Source organism: Condylura cristata, unplaced genomic scaffold, assembly GCF_000260355.1.
Source record: "Condylura cristata isolate star-nosed mole 26May11 unplaced genomic scaffold, ConCri1.0 scaffold00017, whole genome shotgun sequence".
Lineage (NCBI taxonomy): Eukaryota > Metazoa > Chordata > Mammalia > Eulipotyphla > Talpidae > Condylura > Condylura cristata.
The window spans coordinates 3,354,864-3,382,072 of NW_004567118.1; the positions used below are offsets into that span (position 1 = coordinate 3,354,864).

Below are 27,209 nucleotides of genomic sequence, written 5' to 3' on the forward strand. Positions count from 1 at the left end.
TTAGTCTACAACCAACCGTAGTCTACAACCAGGAATATTATACAAAATGATTTTAAATAGGTATTAAATAGTTAATATCAAATGAGTTAAACTCCATTTTATTTTTAGTCAAACCAATGTGTCATGCTTTTCCCCCTTAAAAATAATGCCTCCCGGCCCTCCCTGGTGGCGCAGCGGTTAAAGCACTGCACTGAGAAGCTAAAGCCACTTCCGCATGAGTTCGATTCCCGCCTGCCCCAGAGGTGACCACATGGCGTGGCAGACCTCTCCTGACCCGCCCGCTGCTCCCCTCAGCAGTGTACTTCGTCGATCTGCCTGTTCTGCTCCCCGCTCTGTCTCTGGTGAAGCCTCTCACCGCCCCTGAGCCTCTGGCCTGTACCCCAGTTCTGTATGTACAAATAAATCTTTTTTTAAAAAAAAATAATGCCTCCCCCTCCACCAAAAAAAAAAAAAAAAAAAAGCCTCCATTCCAAATAAACCAGGGTCAGAATAAACAAAGAGCCCAGGATGACTTCAGTCCCATTTGTCTGGCTGGTGGTGCAGTGGGTTAAAGTGCAGCACTATGAAGCTAGCTATAGCCACTGCAGCACAAGTTCGATCCCCAGCCAGGAAGGTGACCTACATGTCAGGGCAGACCTCTCCTGACCCACCTGCTGCTCCCCTCAGCAGTGTATTTCTCAATCTGCCTGTTCTGCTCCCCACTCTGTCTCTGGTGAATCCTCTAACCCCCTGCCTGCCCCTCTGGCCTGTACCTCCATTCTTGTACACATAAATAAATAAATCTTAAAAAAAGGATTAGTGTCAGGCTAGAAACTTTGGCCCTAAACGAGCCTGGCAACTTTTATTTATACACCATGACCTCTGCTTCTGCCTGCCCTTGAAAGAGTCCCAAACACAGTGCATGGTAGTGAGAGACAAGAGGCAAAAATAATGAACTCAGTCAGAGATACAATAAAGTATGTCAAGTGAAAGTCAAGGGTAAGTATGTGAAGGGAGCTATACAGATTCCACCTTAGCACAGGAAGTGGCAACTGCCTTTCCAAGGGAAGGCCTCCTGAAAGAGGAAGGAATTTCACAGGAACACACCTGGTGGGAGGTAGCAGCTGCAGCTTTTAAGATAGGGAGACCGTAGGCTCTGGGCTGAATCTGGGAAGAGCCCAGACAGGAGCTGGTTGGTCGGCTGCAGAATCTTTCCTAAGCGCATTTGCTGGGTCTGACCACACCTCCCTGGAGAGCTTCTCTGGCACACACAGGCACTTGGGACCTTGGCAACAACTGGAGACTAGTTGAGTGTTGGCAGAGTCAGTGTCAGAAGTGAGAAGGCTCTGGTTCTTCCCAGGGTGGATCAGGTAGACCTCTGTTGTAAGCCCCTGGCTGCTCGAGGAGAGACTGGGTTTCCAACTGCACCCTCAGGTAAGACCCTTCTGGCTGCATCTCCCCTCACCCCCCTGCCTTTCCCCTACAGTTTCCTTCTTTCATTCACATGTGCCTTCGGTGTTTATTCAGTCATGCATACAGTGAGAACCTAATATGTGCCTAGCTCACACTTGGCAATTAGATGCCAAAATAAATCAACAAGTCACTTCTGGTCTTGAGCAGTTCACAGTTAGGTGAGGGAGACACCTAATTTTCTTTTCCTCGACACCTGCCGTAACTTGTAGTAGACAAGGCAGACCTGGCAAAAAGCAAAAAGGGTTTAGAGTTTTTAAATCCGAAAACAGAAAAATGAGAAGAGGGACTCAGGTGGATTCATTTGGAGGCAAAGGAGTTTCAGTGCCGGCAGAATGGATTTTAAAAGGCATTAAATTAAGAAGGAGAGAGCTGTCCCTGAGGAGGCTGGAACTGGAGAGCTGGACCACTGAGAGAACTGAAAACCCTCACTGATCTGGCCAGCACCTCTCCTCCTTTGCTCCCTGGATGGTTACTTTCTTGTTACCTCTGCCCAGGGTTTGTCTAACATAGAGGCAGCAACACCTACATGAAGAATTTAATCAATCATTACATATTTGCTGAACATTTACTATTTACCAAGCTCTATACAGAGTGCTGGAGATAGGGGCCTCCCTGGTGGCACAAGGGGTTAAGCCTCAGTACTGTGAAGCAATCTTGAGCCACTGCAGCACAGTTCCATCCCCAGCCAGGGAGCTGACCCACATGGCTTGGCAGACCTCTCCTGATTTGCCCCAAGCTCCCCTCAGCAGTGTTTATCAGTCCATCTGCCTATTCTGCTCCCCAATCTGTCTCTGGTGAATCCTCTCACCCACCCACCCCCACACCTCTGGCCTATACCCCAGCTCTTGTGTGCATAAATAAATCAATCTTAAAAAACAAACAAACACCAAGTGCTGGAGATAGAGTGAAGGCAGCAAAGATCTCTATGTATATATACAAGTATATCTGACAAGGAAGTTGGTAGGGCAAAGGGCATGTGCATTTAATTTTTTTAAAATCAATATTGCCACATTGATCTACAAAGTTTGTTAGTTTATGTCCCACCTGGACACCTGTTTCTGAGTGATAGTATCTTTCTAACTAGAGGGATAGTTTCAGTACAGATGAGTCTGCCTTACTACAATCTACTGCTAGACCACAAAGACCCCACATTGCAGTCCCCACGACCATGGGGAGTTTTGGGGTATCTTCATAGGAGGCCTTTTCATGGAAATGAAGTACCTTCATGGGAGATGTTTTCTTTACCTATGGCAAGGTGATCCTTATCCCAGATTCCTGTTCTTTGGGGAGATTCTTGGTAGGACTGGAGCTCCACTCATGTAGGGGTGGAAGACTCCCTAGGATAGAGAGCAGAGAGGGTGAGGAGGTGCTATTCGGAGAGGATGTGTGAGGGAAGGGGGCCAGGCAATGACCTCACTAGAAATCACTTGATTCAGGTATAGACAACAAGTTTAGACTAAAACTGGATCTGGGAAGAAAGACTTGGGGAATTTTGTTAGCAAGAATGATGCAACACTGTCACACTGTCAGTAGGACTTGGGGTGCTTGGCAGGGGTGCTGGCATGCAGATACCCTGCACACAGGGATGACCCCTTCACCTGAGCTGCCTAGCACATGATTCTTCCTGGAGCTGGGTAGCTGCTAGGGCAACAGCTCCTGCACCTTCAGCAGTAAGGGCAATTCCAGAACGTGATTAGTGAATATATGTCCTGGCTCTGGGACTGTCTGATTTCAAATATTCTGCCCCCAAAATTCATCAGCACCTGTCGTCCCAGTTTGGTTTGGAAAACGTCTCGCAGGTAATGGAGAAGCCCGGACAGGGCAGTTCATTAATTCCAGTGCTTAAGTGTGGGGTTGGCTGGGGCGAGCAGGAGACTGGAAGTGTCGCAGCCAAGTGCTGGAATCTCCTGTTGCATTCCTAGCTCCGGGCAGGCCGCGCGGAGGCGAGCAGAAGAGTGGGACAGAAGGGAGTTTGAGTGGCACCCTCCAACCCTACCTGCTCGCCCAGCCCCATGCCCTCCCACCCTGGAAGTCTGGGAATAGGCAAGGAGGGAGGGTCGTCCTCAAGCAAACAAAACCTGCCCGGCGCGGCGAAAGGTGAAAAAACGGGTCTTAGCAACTGGGTTTTCGGTCTGGGCCAATTTCAGGCGTCCGGAATGCGGACATTAATTTCTCCCGTGGGGGAAGAGCAGAAGCCTCTAGATCCCTAAACTGCGCTACAGTCAGTTCCCCCAGCCCCCTAGCCTGCCCTACTCCCCCATTCGAGCGGCGGTCGGCCCAGCCCTTAAGCGATCAGGCCACGGCCCCCAGCCCCGTACGTTCTCCTCCCAGCGTAGCCCCGCCCATCTCCCCACCCGAGGCCCCGCCCCCCCACCCCCGCCCCGTCGGCTCCAGAGAGGCGGTGCCAGCCCGCTGTCTGGAACGTACGCTCCAGGGGGACTACAAGTCCCAGCAGCCCCTGGGGCCCGCCTTCTTGGGCGGGGCTACGCCTAGCAGCGAATTGGGAGGAGCCCTGGAGCTCAGGCTAGGGAACGCGTGTGACCAATCGCGGGGCTTCTCGCGCCGTGAGCCGATGGGGGCGGGGAGAAGCCCGCCGGGGCCCGGACAAAAGCCGGATTCCGGGCGCTGCCGGAGGCTGGAGCGCTCCGGATAGTGGGTGGCGTTGAGTCAGGGCCTGTGGAGGGAGCGCGGCGCACGGACTTTCGCGGAGAGGTGAGTGGAAGGCGACGACTTTCCCGGGAGTCTGGGAGCTTCCTGCCTGTCTCCTTCAACCCGGAACCGCCTCCCCAGATGCCGGCTGGGTGCTCACGCGCCCTGCCTGCACCTGCTTGGAAGTTTTAGGGTCTCTGGATTAGCCCTGGTCGGGGACCCTGGCCGGTGGCCGCGTGTCGACCCCCTTAACACACTCCTTCCAATTCCCGGGAGCTTACGCGCGGCTCGTGGCCGCCTTTGCTTCTCTTGCCTCCGCCGAATTGCATTGCCCCATTCTGGCGCCCCTCGCCCCCGCCCGGGGCCAGTCGCCGAGCTTTATCTGGCCACCTCTTGCCCCCATCCGGGTTGGCCCACCGGATGCCGGGTACGGGAAGTAGAGAGTGCGGGGGCCTCACGCCCCGCTCTGACCCCTAACAAGCACTCAGGCCCTTTCTCTTAGTTCTGTGGAAAGCGACTGAACCCCGCACCCGGGAGGAGGGAGCGAGCCGGGCGCGGCGCCGCGACGGGCCACGCGGGCCGGGTTGGCTCCAGCCACCCGGGGCCTGGCCTCGCCGAGAGGACCTAGTGGACGCGCAAGGAAGACCCTCTCGCACTGGTGCTGCCATCGGACCCAGATTCTCAGCGACAGATGGTCGGGGTCGCCTGTTTCCCATCCCAACCCTGGCGCTGACTGACGCTAAGCTTGACTGAGGCACGGTCCTCAAGAGGCTGGAGGATGTCTGGCTGTCTGGCCTGGCAGAGGGCCAGCCCCAGCGTCTGCTGCCCTCTCCAGCCTTGGCAGATACTGGGCAGTTCCGAGGAGTTCTGCCTTTAGGTGATCACCGGCAGTGTCCCTGGGGAGAGGACTTTGGAGAGGGAGGTGGAGCGCTGTGCACAGCACATCATCTCTCTCTCCACTTTTTGACATTACTGTTTCAGTCGCTCAGCTCTATGGATGACTGAAAAGTTGGGTGAGGGACAGCTAGAGACCCCAGCTGCTCAGAAGGGTTGATTTTCATCTCTTAAAGGGCCTCCTAAACAGCTTGGGGGTCAGTGATGGGAAGAGCCCTCCAACACCTGGCAGCTGATATCTCCACGCCCCTTCTAACATGCTTGCTGCAATGGGGGTACTCAGAATTCTGTCCCTGTCCTTTACCCCAGGGAGTACCTGTCCTCTCAGAATCTGAATCCTGCAGATACTAACATTGAATTGAGTGCTCTTTGCCCTTCCCAGAGAGAGCATCCCCAGTGATTCCTCCCCGCTGACTGAGTCCCAGGGGTACAGTCTTAGGAAATAGACTCCTTTCATCCAGTCTTCCCTGTGGGCTGCTTCTGTCCTCAGTGGCAGCTGTGGATGAACTCAATCCTGGGTCACTTACTCTGTCTGTAGAAAAGATTCTATTCAGCTCATAAGGTCCCTCCCTTTGGGGGAGAGAAGTGTGAGTGAGCCCACACACTTATGTGTGTGTTTTCAGTTACATTAATAAGTAGCAGTTCTGGGGACCCCAAAGAGGATCCTCCCCCCCACCCCACCATCTTGGCTCTGCCCTGAAGCCATCTGTCCTCAGTTTAACAGTGCACTCAGTGCCCTCAGTTCCTGGGAGGCAGCCCTAAGACTTGCCCGCCCCAGACTGGCATACACCTTACGTCCCATTGTTACTATGCTACTGTTTTTGTGTTTTTTTTTAATAGTTTATTTTTACATCATTTTGTACTTTTTTTTTTTTTCATCTCAGTTGCAATCCCCGTGTGTTTCCCATCACCAAGTGCCTATGCTACTGTTTTTAACTGGTGGTCTGTAGACCATGTGCAATCAGCATTTTGAAATGATCACATTTCATCACTGGGTATGTGCTCATTTTCTGGGCTTCAGATGCTGAAAGAAGCCCACCTCAAATAGACTCACTGTTCTAGAGAGATTTTTAAGACTGTTGCACCATTGGTTAAACTTGTAATTTATCTCCCCTCAGTCCACTCCCTGGGTTTGTGAACCTTCATAGCCTGCAGTGGTGACAGCAATTCTTTCCTTGCTTTTATTGTGTCATATGAACTCTTTTCTTGGCCTTGAGAGGACCTGCCCCATCTGTGTTAGTAAACGGGCAGTTTCATCTCCCTGCTGCGTTTTTTCTCCTATCCTCTTTCTGATGACCCCGTGGCCATGGGTTCTTCCTGGGGCTAAAGACAATTGTTATTATTATTATTATTATTATTATTTTTTTTTTTAGCTGCAGGCAGTCCCTGTTCTACCTTAGTCCTTTCCAAAGTTGGGTCTTTATCTGTTTGGGGAGGTGCCAGGTTTGGGTATTATTGTTCTGGGATGTCTGTTGGACTTCTGTCTGCTAGAGAGACTTAGCTGGCAGCTCCCGTCCTGCGTTTGTGAGCACTGGCTCCTGATGGGTCTGACCTGTTCAGGATGGCCGCTGGTTGTCCCTTTCTTTCTCAGTGGGATGTGCCCTCGGCTGCACTCAGTTTGGGGGTGGGGGTGAGGAGAGGTGTACCCATCTGATTTCAGGACCAGTTTTTCTGGTCGAGTCAAGGCTGTTGAGAAATGGAGCTGGAGTGGGTGGGGGGTGTGGAGGTCTGTGGGGCAGTGGGGCTGGTTGAGGCCTCTCCGTTGGAAATTCAGAAGGGATTGGAAATCATGTTAGGGGAAGGCCCCAGCGGGGACCATCACCTTTGCACCCCTTCCCAGCTACCACACTTTGGGCCAGACACCAGACTGAATGTGCCCATTGTGCTGAGCTGGAGTCCAGCTGGGAGGCGGAGGGAGCCGGCCAAGCCAGGATGAGAAGTGAAGCCCCGGCCTGCCAATCACCTGCGGTCGGGAGGGAAGTGCAGCAGGCCCCTGGAACTTCGGCCTTCTGCGCGCTGGAGATGAAGAAACCTTCCTGCACCTTCCAGGACTCCCAAATACAGGGGGACTCTGTTCCCCTGTATTTGCACTTGACTTTTTTCCTGCTGCTAACTCAACACCTTCAGTTCTGGATCTTTGTGGGAGAGATCAGAGTGACTTTTCCTGAGCTGGCTGACTTGGTTTCTTTTTCCTCCCCCTCCGCCTGTTCCTCTCAGCTCGCTCCTATCACTACCCCGGGAGAATGGGTGTGTCATGGCTAAGAAGTGGGGCGGGAAGATGAAGAAATAGTCATCAGAGATCTTTTCCTGTGAGATGAAAACCAAGACCCGGTCTTTTCACTTGGCCTAAGGTGTGGGGTTTTCTGGGGACCAGGAATAAGAGGGTGGCTTTGAGTCTTGGTGCCCCGTTTATTCATTAGGTTTCTTAGACAAGTTCTCTTAACCCCTTTGAGGTGTTATTCTTCATCTAAGAAGTAGCACTGTGATTCCCTAGGCACCTCCCTGGGGGGTTTCTGTGTGTGTGTGACCAAGATGTCTACAGAGGACATTGGAGTTTGCCTCCTGCTCCAGCTCTGACTCAGTTAGAAGTGACCAGTACAGGGTGGTCCCTCTTTTGCTCCAAGTTAGCTGCTGGTGACTCAGCGGGGCGGGTGGGATGACTGAAGGTCTGCTCTCAGTGCAGGGGTGGTGGTATAGCACCCGAGAGAAACGTGCTTGAAGATGATTCTTCCTTTGCTATGAGGCGGCTGGGAGGGTAGGGGTAGTGTTGACCCTCCTCAAGGCTAAGCCAACGCTGGCCTGGACCTCATCTTGGCAGGGTACATAAAGGTGAAGTGTCTGGGTCTGGGTGTGGGGAGACAGCCTGCAGGGAAAGCGAGACCGGCGTCGCCCAGTTCCAGGTGTGCACCCACAGTCCACAGAATCAGAGGGTCTGTTCGTGTCTGTGCCCACATCAGGTTGGGTCACACCTCTGGTATTCCTGGGCTCCCCGTCCAGCTGCCTTTTGCTCCAGGATGAATGTGGTCATGGGTGACCAGTTTGCCTGAGGGAATGGAGACAGGGCTGAGGCCCAGAGTTGGGGAGATAGGGGAAGGAAGGGGAAATACCTTGTTTGTATTTTTCCAAATCTTTCCTGATCCTCCTCTTTGCTGTGGAAAGTGCTAAGTTTGACATCTGTTCTTGTCTGGGCGCAGCTGGGCCTGGGTGCACTGGGCTGGAGGAGGTTGTACCCCCATTCTCTGGCCCTTTGGACTAGTTCTTTTTTTTATTATTTCAAATTTGATTAGTGCTTATGATTCTAGTACAAATACTTTTTTTTAAAAAAAGGAAAAAGTTAATTTTAAAACAATTTGGAAAATTTTTTTTTTTAATCTCAATTGTAATCCCCATGGGTTTCCCATCACTGAGTCACCCGTGTGCCATCACCATGGTCCCGTGCACTCCCCCTTGACTAGTTCTTTTATCCAACAGCTGAAACAGGTCCCTCAGCAGCCATGTCGGCCAAGGCGATTTCGGAGCAGACGGGCAAAGAGCTCCTTTATAAGTACATCTGCACCACCTCCGCTATCCAGAACCGGTTCAAGTATGCGCGGGTGACCCCTGACACAGACTGGGGCCGCCTGCTGCAGGACCACCCCTGGCTGCTCAGTCAGGTGAGCCCGCCCTCCTTGGGCCCTGCTCAGGTCTGGAGGAGAGAAAGCCAGCCATGGAGAGGTCCAGGCAGGTCATGGCTGGCAGGTGCCTGCCTGCTTGGGCAGCATGCTGTGGGCTGAGCAGGGTTCTGTGTTCGCTTCCGGGCCTCATGTTGAGGCCCCACGCAGAGCCCGCATCTCAGCTCCCTGTCTGGGAGCGCCCGGGCAGGCCTTCCGCCTGTGTGCCAGATGCCTCTGTCAGATGGGTAGATCATGCACCCTGTGAGCTCAGTGCTGCCTGGAGAGCATTTAATGTGCTGCCTGGCACTTTGTTCTCCTGAGTGAAGCACATCGGGAGGGGGTCAGGGCTGAGAGGGATTGTGACGTTGTGTTTGGGGTGGGGGCTATCGGAGAAGAGACCCATGGGCCCTTGTTGGGAAATCGCTGGGGAGCGTCCTTTGGCAGGGCCTGGAGGGCAGGGCTGGGACCAGTGGTGGTGTCCAGGGTGTGCATTTCTCTCCCACGGTGAGGCAGCTGCAGCCACAACTGTCTGGGGCGTGTGTGCAGCGGATAGGTGCTGCTTGCAGATAGGATGGAGCACAGGGACAGGGCTGACCAGATGGTCTCTTAGGTCTTTGTCACCCAGGGTGCTCTCCATTCTTCCTTTTGGAACTCAGGTGCTGCTCTATCCCTACGGAGTTTACCATTTATGAACCTAAGATACCTAATGGGAGGGTGGGGAACACTTCATTCAGCAGTTACTCACCTAGGCAGGGCCCACTCTGTGCAGGCCCCATGCCGGGCAGAGATGGCTCCAAATTCCTGATTGTCAAGAGAAAATACAGACTGAGATAGGCGAAGGAAGCCTGCCAGAGCTGACCCTGGGAAGTACAGAGGTGGGATTGCTCTGGGGTCGGGAGGGCCAGAAGCCGCATGTGCCATCCTGTGCTTGCTGCTCAGACTCTCACCTCTTGCTCTTCCCTTGCGTTCCAGAGCCTGGTGGTCAAGCCAGACCAGCTGATCAAACGACGTGGAAAGCTGGGACTAGTCGGTGTCAACCTCACTCTGGATGGCGTTAAGTCCTGGCTCAAGCCACGATTGGGACAGGAGGCCACAGTGAGTGGGTGTCAGGTCGGGTGGATGTACTGTGGCGACAGAAGTAAATGTGTCCCCTCCAGGTCACGACCCATAGCTGAGGAGGCTGCAGCCTGTGCACAGCTAAAGTCCCGCAGAGCCAGTGAGCAGCAGGGCCTCTCCCGACTCCTTATAGGAACGGCGAGATGTTTCCGTAATGACAGTCTAGGGGTGGGACGGAGGCTCATTCTGGGAACTCCTTTCTTTTCAGTTTCTAAAAAGGGCCTGGTAGTTTGCCATTTGAGTCACTGGGGGCAGCAGGAGTTTGACCTTCAAGCTTCCAGGCCCTGAGGGAGAAGACAGCAGGGCTGGAGGCTGAGCAGTGTCCCCAAGGAGGGCCTCATGCTCTCCCCTCCAGTGGCTGTTGGGAGGGGGTGCCTGGGATGTCTGGAGCAGAGGAGCGGCTCATTACCTCTGATGGATGCTGTCTGGTCCCTGACTCAGCAATGACGTCAGTGGGGCTGGTGGGGGGGAGGGCCATAACATGCTGGGGTGAGGGCTGTCTCGCCTTTGCTGTTGCCAGGGACCCACTCAAACTGATTAGCTCTGCAGGCCTATTGTCCTCAGCCAAGAAAATCTGTGGAAAAGTTTTCCCTGTCAAGCTACGATTGCTCTCCCTCCCCCACCCCAGTCCTCGGACTGGAGCTCCCTGCCTGAGCCTGGGCATGGCCTGCATTTGTCTCGGCTCTTTAATTGGTGAGGCAGCAGGTGGGGGGATGACTCCCCATCTCTGTGCTTTTGAGATGGAGCAGCTCATTTATCACCCTCCAGAAGAGGCAGGAAAAGCACACTCAAGGTTAGCACTTGCTGAGTGTGGCTGGCACAAGGTACCCAGGTGGAAGAGGGGACCTCATGATGACTTCTTTGGCTTAGGACTCTGTGATCTTTTGCCCTGGTTTCTGGAAAAATCTCTGCCAGTTGCTATGTGTGATCTTGGGTCCCACCTTTGCTGGAGGGTGAAGAGGAGGGTGCAGAGGGTGACGATCACCCTGCCCTAGAGAGCAAGCCAGGATTTTCCTCCTTCAATCTGTCTGTAGGTTGGCAAGGCCAGAGGCTTCCTCAAGAACTTTCTGATTGAGCCCTTCGTGCCCCATAGTCAGGTATGTGTGAGGTGGCACCAACCACCTTGTTTGTTAAGCCTCAAATGATATGAGGAACAGCCAAGCTGATGGAGAGAATTGCAAGGGCCCAGAGCCTCTGAAGCGGCACTCAGGGTCTGAGGGGACCACGGATCAGGGAGCCCCGAGGTGGAGGGAAGGGCTTAGCGTGTAGCAGGGAGGAATCACAGCTGGTGACAGGGGACTTCTGCAGCAAGAGAGGCTTGAAGGTGGGGACCCCCTCACCCAGATTTGGTCACGTTATCTCAGTTTGTACTGTCTGCCAGAAATCAGTGACCTCTCCTCACCGTTTTGTCCCCAAGGGTGATGGTGAACATGCCCCCTGCCCTGGGGAATGTTTGCTGCTGGGTTTTAGAAATGAGCCCACAGGGGTGGGGCCCCTCTCCGGCTGGGCTTGGCCCCTGGCTCCACTCCCCGCACATGCTGTCTCACCCGCAAGGCGGAGGAGTTCTACGTGTGCATCTATGCGACGCGAGAAGGGGACTGTGTCCTGTTCCACCACGAGGGGGGTGTGGACGTGGGCGACGTGGACGCCAAGGCCCAGAAACTGCTGATTCGTGTGGACGAGAAGCTGGATCCTGAGCTAGTCAAGAAACGCCTATTGGTCCATGCCCCTGCGGACAAGAGAGAGTTGAGTGAAGGGAGGGCGGGGGCACACGGGGAGGCTTGGGGTGCAGCTGAGGGAGTGCCACCGCCGACTTCCCACCTGGGCAGCTCAGCACTGGGGAGGGGGCGATGCCACTGTGGGCACAGGCCCTCCCTGCGCCACAGAGGGGAGGGCTGAGATGAGGTATGCTGTCAGCGCCCCTCACCTCCTGGCCCCGTCTGCTCGCCGCCGCCTCTGGCCCCGTGTCTGACAGCTCCTTTCCGCCTCAGTGGCTGAAGAGTGATGTCTGGGGAGCAGGGTTCGCGAGGGGAGCGAGGGATCGGCAGACTGAGTGTCGGGCCGTGGAGCTGAGCTGTCAGCGGCCATGAGCGATTGCCGCGGGGGTGCCACTCAGCCCACTCCCCGGTGGATGACTGTCTCTCTTCCCTCTAGAATCCTGGCCAGTTTTATCTCCGGCCTCTTCAATTTCTATGAAGACCTGTACTTCACCTACCTCGAGATCAACCCCCTTGGTAACCTGCTTTGCTGGGTGGGATGGGTCAGGGCCAGCTATTATGATTATAATCTCGGCCTTGACCTTCAGAGCACAGTACAGACAGGTGTGTGTGGAGATGGACTTTCAAGCTCACTGAGGCAGGCTCCTGTTTCTGAATTCTCGGAAACTGTGATTATCTCTTTTTTTCAGCCACTGCCACTTCCCTCTGGTTAATTTGTCCTGTGATGAGCAAGTCTGCTTTCCATCTGTGTGCACTGGCTGTTCCTCCTGAGCCAGCCACCTCTGCACCCGCCCGGGCCTCCAGGGCCTTCTTACCAAGGGCCCCTTGGTGACTACTTCTCACTTCCCAAGTTGGTCCATCACTGAGCCCCCAAGGCTGGGAAGACCTTGATCCAAGCTCAGGCTGTGACGGAGGAGGCAGGTGGCGTGAGCTGGCTCTGCCAGGGCTCCCCGGGGCAAAGTCCTGATTCCAGACTGCAGCTGGGGTGCAGCTCCTCTAATGGACCAGATGGCGTGGTGCTGACTTAATTAACTAATGGCCCTGGGGGAAAGGGAAGATGGACTCCAGTAAATAAAGCCCGCTGGCTGGGTCCTACGGTAACCCACAGCTTCCTCTTTCCCTGACTCCAGGGCCGCCTGGAGCTAAACCCCAGGGCCCCAGTTGTGCACACTAAGGGGTCCTGAGAGCAACCGGCACCATAAACTTGTCATTCTCATGGCGGGCCATGGTGGGTGAGTGGTTAGGTATTTAAGAAGTGTTGTTAAAAAAAAAAGAAGTGTTGTATAGCAGTTTATAAAAACGTTTAAACATTGCAGTGGCAACAAGAACAGATTTCCCTATGGGGGGGGGAGGAATCTGGTCTTACAGGATTTGCTGCCTTTACTGGGGGGAATCTGTGTCTCCATATGGGCCATTCTGGTTTTTTGGCAGCTCAGGCATGGTTGGGCCTGGGAAGGACCCATGGAGTGGTGCCTGTGAGGGGTTTGGGGGCTGGTGGTCTCCTTTGCTCAGGGCTGGTGTCTGATTGTCTCTGTTGTTTCACAGTCGTGACCAAAGATGGCGTCTATGTCCTTGACCTGGCCGCCAAGCTGGATGCCACAGCTGACTACATCTGCAAAGTGAAGTGGGGTGACATCGAGTTCCCTCCCCCCTTTGGGAGGGAGGCTTATCCCGAGGTAATGCTGGCCTGGGGAGGAGATTGGGGCTGGGGGAGGGGGTGACTAATCTTTGGCCTCCCTTGTGGGCTGTATATTTGGCAGGGAAAGGAAGACCAAGAACCATTTAATTTTCTTAAAACCCCAAGGGGGGTAGGGGTGGAGGCAGCCAAGCCTCTGAATCCCAGCCAGGAATCCTTTTAGACTTCTCCCTCAATCAACCACCCTGCGCTTTTAACTTGATTTGTTGTTTCTCGATAATTCTAAGTGGCTCCCCCAATCCTGACGGGAAGGTAGTTCTCTTAGCCACTTGCTGAGAATTTTAATTGCTCCTTCCCACCCCATGCTTTGAGAGGCCCACGTGGCCATCAGACTTTAGCTGATGTCACCCATGGCGGGGAGAGGGGGGTTTCGGTGGGGGGAGCTGAGCAGTGAGCTAGGTGCACAGTGCTGGGATGGGGACCTGGGTAGAGACAGTGACAGCAGAGTAAGGCTTGGGACTTGGGCCAGGGATTAAAGGTGGAGAGAGAAGAGTGGAGGCTTGTCCAGAGGCAGTCACTCTGGCTGTCGGTGGTTTTGGTGCTTGAAGACACTATTGTGTCTTCACAGTGACTTGGGGGCTCTGCCCAGCCCCTTCTTTCTCCGTGTATCAAGACAACTGAGGGTCCCTGCGGGTGAATGTAGGGAGGAGGGGTAGGCTGGGATCTGGTGCCTGGTGACGGGTTGCTCCCAAGCCCACCTGTTGCCATCTGGTCCTAGGAAGCCTACATTGCGGACCTGGATGCTAAGAGTGGGGCAAGCCTGAAGCTGACCTTGTTGAACCCCAAGGGGAGGATCTGGACCATGGTGGCCGGAGGTGGCGCCTCTGTTGTATACAGGTGACTGTGGGGCTACGAAGGGACTGCAGCCAGATCCGCAGCAGCCCCGTGCGTGCGGTCTGGACCGAGCTGCCTCTCCTTGGGCGAGGCGGCATCTGAGGTTTCTCCCCTGGCAAAGTAGAGACTCCCGGGGCAGCGCCAAAGGGCTGGTGCAGGCCCGCGCCACCCAGGCTCCTGCAGCTCCTGGCTTGCTTCAAAAGGAAGTCATCTTTGTTGGCTTTAATGTTTTTGTTTTTTTTTTTTTTTTTTTGCATTTTAAATATATATTTGAAAGTGACAGAGACAAGAGATATGCAACCTGATAAATAAACATTTCATTCATGCTTTTCTGTCCCTTTACTGAGGGAAGGAAAGCAGGGTACCAGGGCAAGAGTGTAGAATTAAATGGTAACTGGCTCACAATAGAATGGTGGGAGCAGAAATAGGGTGCCCCAGGATAAGAAGTGAAGGGTAATAATTTGTCTTGATGTTATTATTTGACATTCTAAAGATCTGTCATATATCTGATCACATTTAATACTCAATATCCTCCTGAAAAAAGAAGACAGTCACCTCATATTCATATTCAAGTTTGGAAAGGGGAAACTTAAAAACCTTCATCATCTACCTCAACTCAACTGTTATCTCTTAGTACATCTGTCAAAAGCCTGCTGTTTGCCAAGTGCTAAAAAATCTAAGTTGCACCCTTGCAAGGTATTCTGTCAAGGAGCAACCTGTGGTGGGAGCACATACAGTAGAGCTAGGAGACCCTCCTCAGAGTGGCGAGGAGAGGGAGGGAGGGAGAGAGGTCTGTCTGTGGGCCCTCCACAAAAAAAACATTCTAGAGTAGAAGCTGACTACCGAGAGGGGAGCCTCCTTCGTCAGTGTTAGCTTTAATTCTTAAAACTGGTGACAGGTGCTCCACGCAAGGGGCAACAAAGGGAAGCCGCAGAGTGAACCGCGCCTGCCCTCCTGGGCACCGCGCACTGCCGTGTCCTGCCCGGGGCTTGCGTGACGTGCCTGCTTCTCACACGTTACAGAGACATCGGGGTCATGCCTGTGGCCTTTGCGGTAGTGGTGGGTTTGTGTCCAGTTCCGGCACGGCAGGCACACGCCCTCTGCGGGCCCGAGCCGGGCACCTACGTCTGGGCGCCTGCATGCTTTCCTCGGCTGCAGCTTGGCTCTCGGGCAGCCTGGCAGGGACTCCGACATGTGCGTTTTCCTTTGCCAGGCAGGACACCTTGTTCACCCTGCCTCCCTCTGGGGACCGCAGGGCCTGCTCTGGTCCAAAGTGGTCTTGAACTCTGACCTTCGAGGGGGGCTGCGGGCCTGAGGGCCGAGAGGTTGTTTCTACTCACTGACTCAGGTGCCAGGGGCATCTGTGCGTCCTCCCAGGCACCAGGCTGCCACCCGCCGCCACTGGTGTCAGAGCCAGCGCTCACTCCCGTGTTTCCCTGGCACAGTGATACCATCTGCGATCTGGGGGGTGTCCACGAGCTGGCCAACTATGGGGAGTACTCGGGTGCCCCCAGCGAGCAGCAGACCTATGACTACGCCAAGACGATTCTCTCCCTCATGACCCGCGAGAAGCACCCAGACGGTGAGGCCCGTAGGGCGCGTCCAGCATGGCTCCGCCTGCTCAGTGGGGCCTGCTGGGGCGAGGGGGCACCGGGATTGGGGGCCACTGCTTTGCTGTTTCCCTGCTGTGTGGTGCAGCGACAGTGCCCGCCATTGCCCTCATGGTGAGGCGCCCTGCGGTAGTTCCTGCTAGGCTGGCGCCAGCCGTCCTCAATGACCCGCTTCTACGCTGGCTGCCCAGGCGGTGCAGCCGCAGCCTCCTCAGTGCCTGGGGATCACTCACCCAGTGTCCCTTCCTTGCGGTCGGATAGGGAGAAAGTCCCGCCAGAGAGCCCCGAAAACCAAGCCGGACTGGACACCAGCCAGGGCTGGTGTGAGCCTCGGTTTGGGTGACCACCTGCTCGGTGGGGGCTACGGCAAGTGGAACTGAGAGGCTGCCAGATGCTCCCCGACTCTGCACAGGCACCTGCCGGCAGCGGGGGGCTGGGCGGGCACAGAGAGCTCCCTGGCTTAGGTTTGTGCTCACGTGCGCAGTCTAAGCCCTTTCTGACTTTCCTCTTACCCCAAACCCAGGCAAGATCCTCATCATTGGAGGCAGCATTGCAAACTTCACCAATGTGGCCGCGACGTTCAAGGTAACCAGCCTCCACGGATTGTGTACTTCCTGGGAACACGGTTGGAGGGAGCAGGAAAGGGAGCTTTCCACAAGCAAAGTCTGGGGCAGAAGCAAGTTCCCATGAGTTATCCACGCTCTGTCCCAGAGCTTCATGTTGGGGTGCAAAAGGTACAGGATTAGGTTTGAATCTGCAGTTGTGTGTCTCTGGACGAAGAGCTGTTTCTTGGGGGCCATCATTTCCCACCTGAAGTGTGGAGAAAAGGGGGACTTCTTCCTTCCTACCTCTCGGCCACCTCTAAAGGCGTGGCTCCATTGACCCTCATTTTCAGCACTTCACGGTCATGCTTGTGGTCCCTGCAGCTCCTCTGGTCTTTGTCTCAGCCTTCGACCTCACAAGCGGTGGTGTTTCCTAGGCCTCTGGGTTGCTGGAGCGTCGTTCAGTCTGCACATGGGGAGCTGGGCTGGGGCCTGCCCGGCTTCGTGAGCGCGGTCCGTGTTGTGTGCGCCGAGGTGCCTGTACCTGTCCTTTGTTAACCCCCGGTCTCTGGCGCGCTTATTTTCAACCACACGCCCGTTCTCCCTTTGTGCTGCAGGGCATTGTGAGAGCTATTCGAGATTACCAGGGCCCCTTGAAGGAGCACGAGGTCACCATCTTTGTCCGAAGAGGCGGCCCCAACTACCAAGAGGGCTTGCGGGTGATGGGAGAAGTTGGTAAGATGGGGACCTTTTCTCTCCCTCCCACGCCGAGTACCTGTGGCCCCCCTGCTAGGGATTCTTGGAAAAGCCGGTCTCTGGGCCCGCCAGGTCCTCCGCTCCTCCCTGGGGACGTGGCTGCTGCCCCTTCACTGCGGAGACGAGGCTCAGCGTCCTGCACTCCAGAATGGGCAGTGAACGCTCGCTGACTGCCCCATCTAGCAGCTGTTTGCTTAGTCCCTGCAGGTGTGAGGCGCCTTGCTGAGCCTTGGGGTTCCAGCCTCCATTGTGATAGGCAGCACGCGCTTGTGCCAGTGGGGCGCTGACTGTGGTAAGCTTGTGCCTCGGAGACAAGCAGAGAAAAGGATGGCGGGCACAGAGGCGCCCGGCCAGCTTTACCCAGGCTGGTCAGGGTGCGTGGCTGAGAGGTGACGTTTAGGCAGAGCCTCCTGGGCAGGGGCATTGCAGAGCGAGGGGCATTGCAGGCCGATGTGGCGGCGGCCAGCAAGGCCGCGGGCCTGGGGCAGGGAGTGAGGGAGTGAGTGGCACTGCCAGAGGCCCCGGGAGCCCTGACCTGGGCTGCCGCTGCTGGAGGGTCAGCGGGAGTAACACAGAGTGACTTAGCGCTGACGGGCTCTTTTGGCTGCTGGTGGAGAGTGAACTGAAGGGCAGCCAGGTCAGGCTGACCAGTGGTGGCCTGGAGGTTGGGCCAAAGGGATGGGAGAGGGTCTTCTCTTGCTGAGGTGAGGGACAGGCGGGCATGGCCTGCCTCCATCATGGTTTCCTTTCTTCTGTGTTTTAAGTGTCTCGTGCAGATTTGCAAGCTTACGAGTCGGGGATCCTGTCTCTTCAGTCGGCACTAGGATGGGGTCTCTCTAGACTGACTAGATCGAAGCTGAACTCTTTGTGAGCAGCTCTGGTCAGGAGAGCGGCTGTGTGTGGAGCAGCGTTCTCGTGAGCTGTCGGGGGTGACAGGCATGACACGTGACACGCTCTTGCTCAGGCAGACGGGCGAGCCCCAAGAACCTTCCCATCTTCCTGTGTCTGGCAGCCACAGTACCCACCATATCTGCCCAAATCTCTTGACTGGTGCCCAGTCCGGGTTCTCCCCTAAAGCTGAGTGTCTCCTGTGGGCCCGGCCCCCAGGGCAGCGCAGGAGTGCCCCTCAGGCCCAGTCCAGACACTAAACTCAGTGGTTGCTGAGCACAGCGCTGTCGGGTGGGCCAGTGGGAGGCCGGCGCCGTGGGGCGGAGCAGCACGGCTGTCAGTCAGGGAGAGCCTTCTGGGAAGGTGCTCTGAGAGCGGCTGGTGAGGGCGGAGGGATCAGGATGAGGGCTCGGTGGGCCAGAGCCCTGAGGGCAAGCCTAGGGGTGCCCAGCCCTGGGTCTAGAGACCAGGCGGGAGGTGAGAGTGCAGAGTCAGGGTACAGGCTGCCACTTGCGTCCCTTGGGCTTTGTTTCAGTACACCAGCTGGCTTCTGGGAACTGGCCTTGCCCAGAAAGGGGCAGACGTGAGGCTCTCCCTCGGCCTTTGCAGAGTCACGGACTTGGGCACTTCTTGGAAGACTTGAGTGACGGGCCCTTTTCTCTTCCTCCCAGGGAAGACCACTGGGATCCCCATCCACGTCTTTGGCACCGAGACTCACATGACAGCCATTGTGGGCATGGCCCTGGGCCACCGGCCCATTCCCAACCAGCCACCCACGGCAGCCCACACTGCAAACTTCCTTCTCAACGCCAGTGGGAGCACGTCGGTAGGTGCCAGGCTTGCTCCACTCAAAGCTGCCGTGCCCTCGTTTCTGCCCTTCCTACCCCATCCTGTCCAGGACGGAGTGCCCCTCCTCCGCCTTCGCCATTCGGGGGCAGTAGGGAGACGCGTGGGGGCAGGTCATGCTTGCAGTTCTGAAGTCAGATGTGAGTCCACCTGTGCCAGGGCAGGGACCGGGCAGGCGTGGTCCCTGCTCAGCCTCAGCTGGCTCCCTGCGGCCAGGGCGCTGGGCTGCTTGCTTCCTAGCCCAAAAGTTGGCGGAGTAGCACTTCTGAAAGCACCTTGTAAAGAACAGTGTCGTGCCAGTTCTCATTACCTGATTTCTTGGGGCCTTAAAGGACCAGTGGCTTTTCCCCCAGTCATTCAGACTCTCTCCTCATCCCACCCCAGACTCCAGCCCCCAGCAGGACGGCGTCTTTTTCTGAGTCCCGGACCGACGAGGTGGCACCTGCAAAGAAGGCCAAGCCCGCTGTGCCGCAAGGTAATGCCAGCACTTTTGGGTCCTCCTCACCCCTTTTCCCTTTCCAGACCAGCACAGGTGCTGTGAGTGGTTGAGGGCTGGGGCAGGCTGAGGGTACGGTGGCTTGAGGCCCTGCCCTGTGGGCTCTCCAGGCGGTGCCTGGGTGACCTCACTGCTCCCTGGCTCCTTCACCCCCTTCCTGCCTTTGGAGGGTGTGTGAGCTGGGCAGGGAGGCTGTGGAGGAGACGAGCTACGAAACACCAAGAGGTGGGAAGAGCCCCCAGAGTCCCACCCAGGGGAGCTGCCACACGTCCTCCCCATCCTGGGTGTCTGCAGGGAAGTGCCCTGGTGCAAACCCAGTGTGAAAACTAGTCTCCAGCCCGGCTGTGCGTTGCCTCTTGCCTCTCAGTCCTCTGAGCCCTGCCGGCCCGCCCTTGCAGCCCGCATTAGACGAGAGCAGGTGTCCGATAAGCGCTGGGCTCATGTGGCCTGGTGTGGCCTCTTCCCGATATGGTCAGAGCTGCTTGCGGCCGCTTGTGAAACAGTGACCTGGGCTGGGTACTTGCGACTGCAGTCAGTGCCCTGCAAGCCCCACACCAGGAGTTGTGTGTGCAGCAGAGTGACGGGTCCAGTCCCACTCTGGCCTGAGCATCTCGCTGTGCTTCATGGGTACAAGATGAGAGAGGAGGAGGGGCCACTTGTCCTTCCAGAGGCCTGGGGGGGACGTTGGTGTCCCACCAAGACTTGGGGCTCCTCCTTTCCCTTTTCTGCGCCCGTGGCCCTTGGCCCTCTCTCACCTCCACTCGCTGACTGGTGCTCTACCCTCTTCTCTCGGCGTCACTCCTGTCCACCGTGGAATAGATGAGGAGGTGGAGGGTGTCAGCCTAGACGGCAGGTCCGTGGGACCCCGCCCCGTACCCACCCTCCCCTTCCAAAGCCTTCAGCCGTCAGTGGGTCACTCAGTTGCCTTGGTCATTTTCTTTGACAGATTCAGTCCCAAGTCCAAGACCCCTGCAAGGTAGGACGCCCCCACCCGTCCCGTCCACGTGTGGCTCTGTTACGGTTCCACTTCTGACGTGTGCTTTGTGCCGCTCCCTGGTGGGTGGCACTGTTGTCTGGGAATCTTTCTGTCCCTGCGTCCATGTGACCTGCCCCCAGTCCTAGTCTCGCTCTCCCTTCCCCCCCCCCCTGCTTAGTGTGCGGCCCACCTAGCACCCCTCTAGTTGTGGCTGCTGTGGACGTCGCACCGGAGGGGGCCTCAAGTGCAGGAGCGGAGCGCTGCCGGCAGGAGAGGAGGCCCTGGACACGGGAGGGGTCAGCCCACTGGCCGGAGAGCAGCCTCCGGTCGCCCCTTCCGCCTGCGGTCTTGCTTTTCTGCCTTTCCCCACCCAGCCTCATCACTGCTGGCTTCGCCCTGTGGCTCCCCACCTGGACGAGTTTAGATACCTCTGGGGTTTGGGCACCAACAGGAGAGAGAGACCAGGAGGGTGCGGCAGACCGCTGGAAGGCACCTGGGCGTTGTGCGGTGTCCCGGGCCGCTCTCTAGTGCCCGTTCTCTGTGCAAGCTCATAGACCGCGGTTACCCAGTGATGGAGCGAACAGGATCTCTGCTCAGAGCATTCCGATTCCTTTTTAACATCTTGGTTTTCATAGCTGTGGGTAATTTCACCCTGGGAATCTTCTGATGATGCCTTTGGCCTTTGGCCAGGAGGAAGGGGAGGAGTAACTAGGGGCTGCAGTCTTCTGACAGGCTCCTTTTAAGTCTTACATTTTCTGGCAAGCACATTGTTAACCTAAAAGACCAGACCTGAGACTGGGCCTTGTGCAAAGATGGGCTGGGCTCTGCTCTCAGTTCTCCTGCCCCAGGGAAGAGGGCTGTGGGAGCAACTTATTCCTTTTTTTTTTTTTAAGTTTATTTATTTATGCATACAGAACTGGGGTACAGGCCAGAGGTGCAAGAGCAGTGAAAGGATTCACCAGAGGCAGAGCAGGGAGGCAAATGGACGAAGCACACTGCTGAGGGGCGCGGGGTGGGGGGGTTGGGGGGGTCAGGAGAGTTCTGCCACCATGTGGTCACCTCGGGGCTGCTGATCGAACTCGCACTGAAGTGACTGCAGTAGCTTGACAGTGCTGCGCCTTAACGCTGCGCCGCTGGAGAGGGCCTGGGAGCAGCTTATTCTTACCGTCAGCCCCTAAGCTGTGCCGAGAAGTGGGGGACAGGTTGTGCCAGCCGAGAAGGAGCCTAGTGTGGGGGTGCCTGGAGGAGGGGTGCTCTCTGGGCCTCCCTGCGGCTGGGCGGCCTTGCGCAAGCTTTGTCATCTCTGTGCCTGCTCTGTCCCTTTCCCTTCCACGCTGGAGGGCCAGGGGGGCCTGTAGATTCCAGGCCATTTCTGTAGGCTCCCGGTAGACAGATGCACGCATGTGCACAGGCGGGCGCTCGGCCTCGGCTGTGGGCTCCTCTAAGAGTGGGAGTGGCCGAGCCATGCTGGTTTCATCTGCCTGCCTCTGTTTCGTGACTGAAGTTCATCTTTTTTAAATTTTTTTTTTTTTAAGATTTCTTTATGCTTACAGAAGTGGGGTACAGGCCAGAGGTGTAGGTGGATAAGAGGATTCACTAGAGACAGAGCGGGGAGCAGAACAGACAGATCCACTGAAATACATTGCTGCAGGGAGCAGCAGGCAGGTCAGGAGCGGTCTGCTGTGCCATGGGGGTCAGCTCCCTGGCCGGGGATGAAACTCGTGCTGCAGTGGCTTCAGAGAGCCTTAGGGTGCTGCGCTTGATCCTGTTGCACCATCGGGGAGGGCCTTAACCAGAGCCACTGTGTAACCCTGGCTTGGATGCCAGGTGACCTGGGACCCCGTCATTCAACATCTCTGAGCTTCTGTTTCCGGGTTTGGGAGGGGAGGGAACTGGATTAGGTGACTTCCCTGTTCTGTGATCTCGTGTCTCAGCTGAACCCGGATGGGTCTGGGTGACAGTAAATTCCAGGATTTGCAACTTCAGCAGCTCTCTGTCAAGAACAGCTTACAGTGATGACAGAAGAGGCGCCTCTGCAGGGATAAGCCTCTGGGTGCGGGGAAAGTGAGCTCTTACATCAGCCCTTGCTCGCAGCTTGCCAGGCCTGTGCCAGTGCAGTAGCTTAGTTACTACGGATGCCCCTGAGCTTCGGCATTGTTCTCCCTGTGAGAGCTGAGGAGCCCCCAGGGCCGTCCACGGCCTGCGGGGTGCCGAGGGGCCCCTCGGGCTGAGCAGTGCACTTTAGCCTCCTGTTCCCTGCCTTTGCCCCTCACCTCTTTGCTGCCCTCAGGAGAGCTCCCCTAAGAACAGTCTGCTCGGGGAAGTGCCACCTGGTGGAGGGAAGAGGCTGGGGTGAGTGCCAGGGTGCTGCCAGTTGGACGTAGCTCCAGCCACAGTTACACGCAGCCCTGTACCACGGACGTCTGCTGACCAGCGTCCTGAGGACCAGCCGCGCCTGCACTGGATATGTCCAGACTTGCAGTGACCGGGGCCTTGGAAGAGTTGTTGAAAACTGCCACCAGCATTGGAAGAGTTTAACACTTTTTCCCAGAGACTAAAAATACTCTCCAGGCCTCACTTGCATATGAGCCTGCGGCTGGTTTCGCCCCTCATGCGTGGGCAGGGCCTGCAGGGCTGTCGTCCAGGGGCCGTTTTCTGCATGGGGAGTCCTTTCTTGGCTCCCTCCTAGCTGTTTGGGTCTATCACCTTTTCCCAGGAGACATCGAGGCACCTCTGCTCTGAGCATTCAGAGTTCCATCTTCTTGGGGTCCCTTGGTGGTTGTGATGACCCACCGTCCCTAGACTTAGGGCATAGGGCATGGAGGAGCCTGGCAGGGAGTCTCCCAGGGGTGTGTGTTCTGGGAGCACTCGCTCTGTCTCTGCCCACCAGGGAAGAACGCCACGCTCTTCAGCCGCCACACCAAGGCCATCGTGTGGGGCATGCAGACGCGGGCCGTGCAGGGCATGCTGGACTTCGACTACGTCTGCTCCCGGGACGAGCCTTCAGTGGCGGCCATGGTCTACCCTTTCACGTGAGTCGCATAATGACAGCAGAGGCCGGAGATGCCAGATGGGTCTCCTCCTCGGTGTCGCACTTCACACTAAGACAGAACTTAGGGGCCAGCTAGATTATCCCCTTTGCTGAGGAAGCATCTGCCCATCCCAGACTGGGGTGATGGATAGTCCCGGGGAAGCTTTTGAGGGCAGAGACCCTGCCTCTCCACCTCCTATGGGAAACTCCTGCCCTCAGGTTCCTCCTCCCCAGCCTGGACAGGTGGGCGTGTCCTGACCCCCTTTGCTTCTCACAGCGGAGACCACAAGCAAAAGTTTTACTGGGGCCACAAAGAGATCCTGATCCCTGTCTTCAAGAACATGGCGGACGCCATGAAGAAACACCCCGAGGTAGATGTGCTCATCAACTTCGCCTCTCTCCGCTCCGCCTATGACAGTACCATCGAGACCATGAGTTTCGCACAGGTCAGTCCCTGGGCTGGAGTGGGGGGTGGAGGGGTGGGATGGCAGGGAAAGTCCCTGAATGGCCTCCATCGTCTCTGCCTCGGGGACGAATTTCGGTGAACGTGTCTGGGGACGCTGGGTCTTCAGAAGGCAGGGTGGGGACGGGCTGGGCTGGGCAGGGCTGCGCTGCTTCCTGGCCTGGCAGCTTTCTGGCCTGCTCATATTTGAGTATGTTTCTCCACACCTTCTGGATGGGAACACAAGGAGTCATTTACGTAACTATCTTATGACCCACTTCTATGTCCGTAAATGCTCACTGACAACATTATTGTTCTTGTATGCCTTGTGATAAAACCCTCAGATTAACACCCTTTCCCTTGTAAGGGTCTGGAAGTCAGATTCCTTCCTCACAAAGTGCAGATTTGAAAACCTTGGGCCCCTCCTGCCCGGGTGCCCCTACACTGACCTCCCTGTTCCCTGTTTCCTCGCAGGCTTTGCCATCTCTGGCTGTTTGGACTTTCAAAACATGCAAAACATTATAGACATTGTATTTCTTTAAAATTTACATATCGTTGACTGTTACCAAGGTGAACTTTTATAAAGATTTACTTAGTATGCATTCACGAACTGGGGTGTGGCCAGAGGGGTGACGGAGGGTGGTGAGAGACTTCACCAGAGGCAGAGTGTTGCATAGCAGTCACGTAACCAGCAAAGCCCAAAAATACTGTTTGGCCCTTTACGGGAGAAGTGTGCCTGGCTTCTAGGTCAGAGCCCAGGGAGGGGCTGGCCCTCCATTCGTGTGCCCACTGGCTTTCTCTCGTCTGAGAACGGAGGCTCCTCATTTCGGCCACACGTGGACCCTGTCCTCGAGGCATGCTGGAGACTTGGGCGCAGTGGAGAACGCCAAAGCTAGCTGCACAGGACAAATGGGGTAGTGGGTGGGAACGAGTCTCCTGAGCTTGGGGTGGGAAGCAGTAGAGCAGCACTGAATGTCGTTGTCGGAAACACCTGTTCCTGCTCGCCTACTGCACCACTGCGGTATTGCCAGTGGAGCTTAGTTCGCATGTCCGTGTCTCCCTTTTTGGGTGAGAATGGAGTAGTGAGGACAGGAACTCCCCTGTGGGAAGAGGCTGCCTGTGTTAACCTTACTTTGATCTTAGGGCCTGAGAGAGGACATGGAAGATGGGGCATTGAGTGGTTGCTGGCATGTTACCCCCTGGGGCAGAGCGTTAACAGGAGGGCATTGTTCTTGTCCTCTAGATCCGGACCATTGCCATCATAGCTGAAGGCATCCCCGAGGCCCTCACCAGGAAGCTGATCGAGAAGGCGGACCAGAAGGGAGTGACCATCATAGGCCCTGCCACTGTGAGCGCCCTTCCAGGCCCTGTTTAAGTTCAAGGCTACCGTGGGAGTTCTGGGCCTGGGGAAGCTCATTTGTTGAGTCTTCTGTCTCCCTTGTAGGTTGAAAAGATATAGAGAGGTCCCTCTGGTTCCAGTTATTTTTAAAGGGCTCACTCCTTGCTCCATTTCACCTTTTTAACTCACAGGGCTAATGAGATTATTGTCTTTTATGTGTTGGTCCACCCTAGGACAGAATAACAAAGTCATTGGCTTTTCCTTTCATTATAAACCAAAGAAAAAGCCCGGTAAGAGGGTTTTTATTTCTTTTCTTTATTCATTGAGGTGATGTTAGTTTACAACACTGGATGATGTGGGGTGTAGGTTCCCACCTCCTCAGATGGATGTTACCACACTAGCCCCAAAAAGTCTTGTTTTTCTTTTTCTTGTAAAGGTTTATTTTTATTTATGGATATAAAAACTGAAGTACAGGCCACAAGTGCAGGGGGTGAGAGGATTCACTACAGAGAGTGGGGAGCGGAACAGGCAGACTGAGGAAGAACACTGCTGAGGGGAGCAGTGGGTGGGACAGGAGAGGTCTGCTGCGCCCTGTGGGTCACGCCCTGGCCGGGGATCAAGGCCGTGCCGCAGTGGCTCAGACAGCTTCATAGTGCTGCGCTTTACTCCTTGTGCCACCAGGGAGGCCCAGGAAGTCTTATTTTTGATCCCTGGGTCCTCGCCTGAGAAATTTCTCTATTTCTTGTTTGTTTTGACTTAGTTGTTACATTAAAAAATTGTTTTTAAGGCTAAGATTTTGAACTAAGCGAGAGACTTTTCACTTCACAGACGGGGGTTGCTGTTGAGCAGAGGTGCACACTTGTGTTACGCACTTCTGGAGGACACTGTTTTCCTCTGACTGCAAGGAGTGGCCGGGCTCTGCCTGGCATGCCCGAGCCCGCAGTGGCCGTGGCTTCTTTCTGTGTGAAGCTGCCTGGAGGAGAGGAGACCCTCCCTGCGCAGGAAGCCCCACCTGGGGCAGTCAGCTCACCCAACACTTTCTCCCATCAGGCTTGCGTAATCCTGGCCTTTGCCACCCCCTGGGCCCTGCGGTCAGGCGGGCGCCCTCCCTGACTGCTGTTTCTGCCCCTGCAGGTTGGAGGCATCAAGCCCGGTTGCTTTAAGATTGGGAACACCGGCGGGATGCTGGACAATATCCTGGCCTCCAAGCTTTACCGGCCCGGCAGTGTGGCCTACGTCTCGCGTTCTGGGGGCATGTCCAATGAGCTCAACAACATCATCTCTCGGACCACTGACGGCGTCTATGAGGGCGTGGCCATTGGCGGGGACAGGTGACAGTTGGGGGGACGAAGGAGACTTCTGCGCTGAGAGCCGCGAGATGGGGCCCTGCCAACCCCACCCCCCGATTTCTGCTCCCTGCTGCGAAGTCAGCGAGCCTCACTGAAGTGCCTGGCACAGGGCAGTGCTCTCCTTGTCTCAGGGCTAACATGAGCCTGAGATCAGAAAATGAGGGAAAGACATTTTAAGAGTTGTCTGGGCTTTGGGGTAATTCTGTTTCTTGCCATTTGTGGCCATAGGGAGGCAGCAGAGTGCAGCGCTGAGCGGGACCCGGTCTGAACGGGACCACAGGGCTGGTGCACGCCCATTGCCTTGTTTACCAGCCGTGTGTCCTGGGCGGCTTCTTACCCTCCGTGGACTTCCAGCATCTTTTGTGCCAAATGCTGAATAACAGCACCCACCTCATGGGGTTGTTGGGAGAATTAACTGAGGTAACAGATCCATAGTGGCTTTTCAGGGCCTGCAGGTTCCCTGCCCTCTGGATTCTCACTGGGCATCCACACCACTAAGACCCCACAGCCTCTAGGAGAAGCACACTCCCCACACCCACGAGCACACCTGCTCGGGCCTTCCCTGACAGGGCGTTCCTTTTTCACCAGGTACCCTGGCTCAACATTCATGGATCACGTGTTACGTTACCAGGACACTCCAGGAGTCAAAATGATTGTGGTTCTTGGAGAGGTAAGTTACTGGATGAAAAACTTAATTCTTCTGATTGTAAAAGTCATCTATGGTCTCAGGCTTTAGCACATTCTTACATTTTGGTTCTAGATAATTTAAAGTGTCTGGTAATCCCACTCTGCAGACTGGGGCCTAGAGGCTATCACTTTTTTTTTTTTTTTTTAAGATTTATTTATTTATTTGTGCATACAGAACTGGGGTGCCAGCCAGAGGTGTAGGGGGTTCACCAGAGGCAGAGCAGAGAGCAGAACA

General features: G+C 55.7%; 1 protein-coding gene across 3 annotated transcripts in view; it reads left to right on the forward strand.

The window, feature by feature from the left end:
* ACLY (ATP citrate lyase) overlaps positions 1–27,209 on the forward strand; it is a 61,066-nt gene that overhangs the window by 22,815 nt on the left and 11,042 nt on the right. The window contains exons 1-19 of one of the 3 annotated variants that reach the window (XM_004684182.2): positions 4,038–4,164; positions 8,467–8,648; positions 9,621–9,743; positions 10,799–10,861; positions 11,319–11,509; positions 11,919–11,998; positions 13,028–13,158; positions 13,897–14,015; positions 15,458–15,594; positions 16,146–16,207; positions 16,782–16,899; positions 18,480–18,634; positions 19,039–19,129; positions 20,097–20,126; positions 23,017–23,158; positions 23,435–23,603; positions 24,843–24,947; positions 26,073–26,269; positions 26,876–26,957. In XM_004684182.2, the coding sequence (XP_004684239.1) occupies positions 8,490–8,648; positions 9,621–9,743; positions 10,799–10,861; positions 11,319–11,509; positions 11,919–11,998; positions 13,028–13,158; positions 13,897–14,015; positions 15,458–15,594; positions 16,146–16,207; positions 16,782–16,899; positions 18,480–18,634; positions 19,039–19,129; positions 20,097–20,126; positions 23,017–23,158; positions 23,435–23,603; positions 24,843–24,947; positions 26,073–26,269; positions 26,876–26,957 (2,154 nt within the window). In that variant the 5' untranslated portion in view covers positions 4,038–4,164; positions 8,467–8,489. Of the gene's footprint in view, positions 1–4,037; positions 4,165–8,466; positions 8,649–9,620; positions 9,744–10,798; positions 10,862–11,318; positions 11,510–11,918; positions 11,999–13,027; positions 13,159–13,896; positions 14,016–15,457; positions 15,595–16,145; positions 16,208–16,781; positions 16,900–18,479; positions 18,635–19,038; positions 19,130–20,096; positions 20,127–23,016; positions 23,159–23,434; positions 23,604–24,842; positions 24,948–26,072; positions 26,270–26,875; positions 26,958–27,209 lie in introns of those variants that run through there. The other 2 variants (XM_012726135.1, XM_012726136.1) reach the window with 2 other exon arrangements.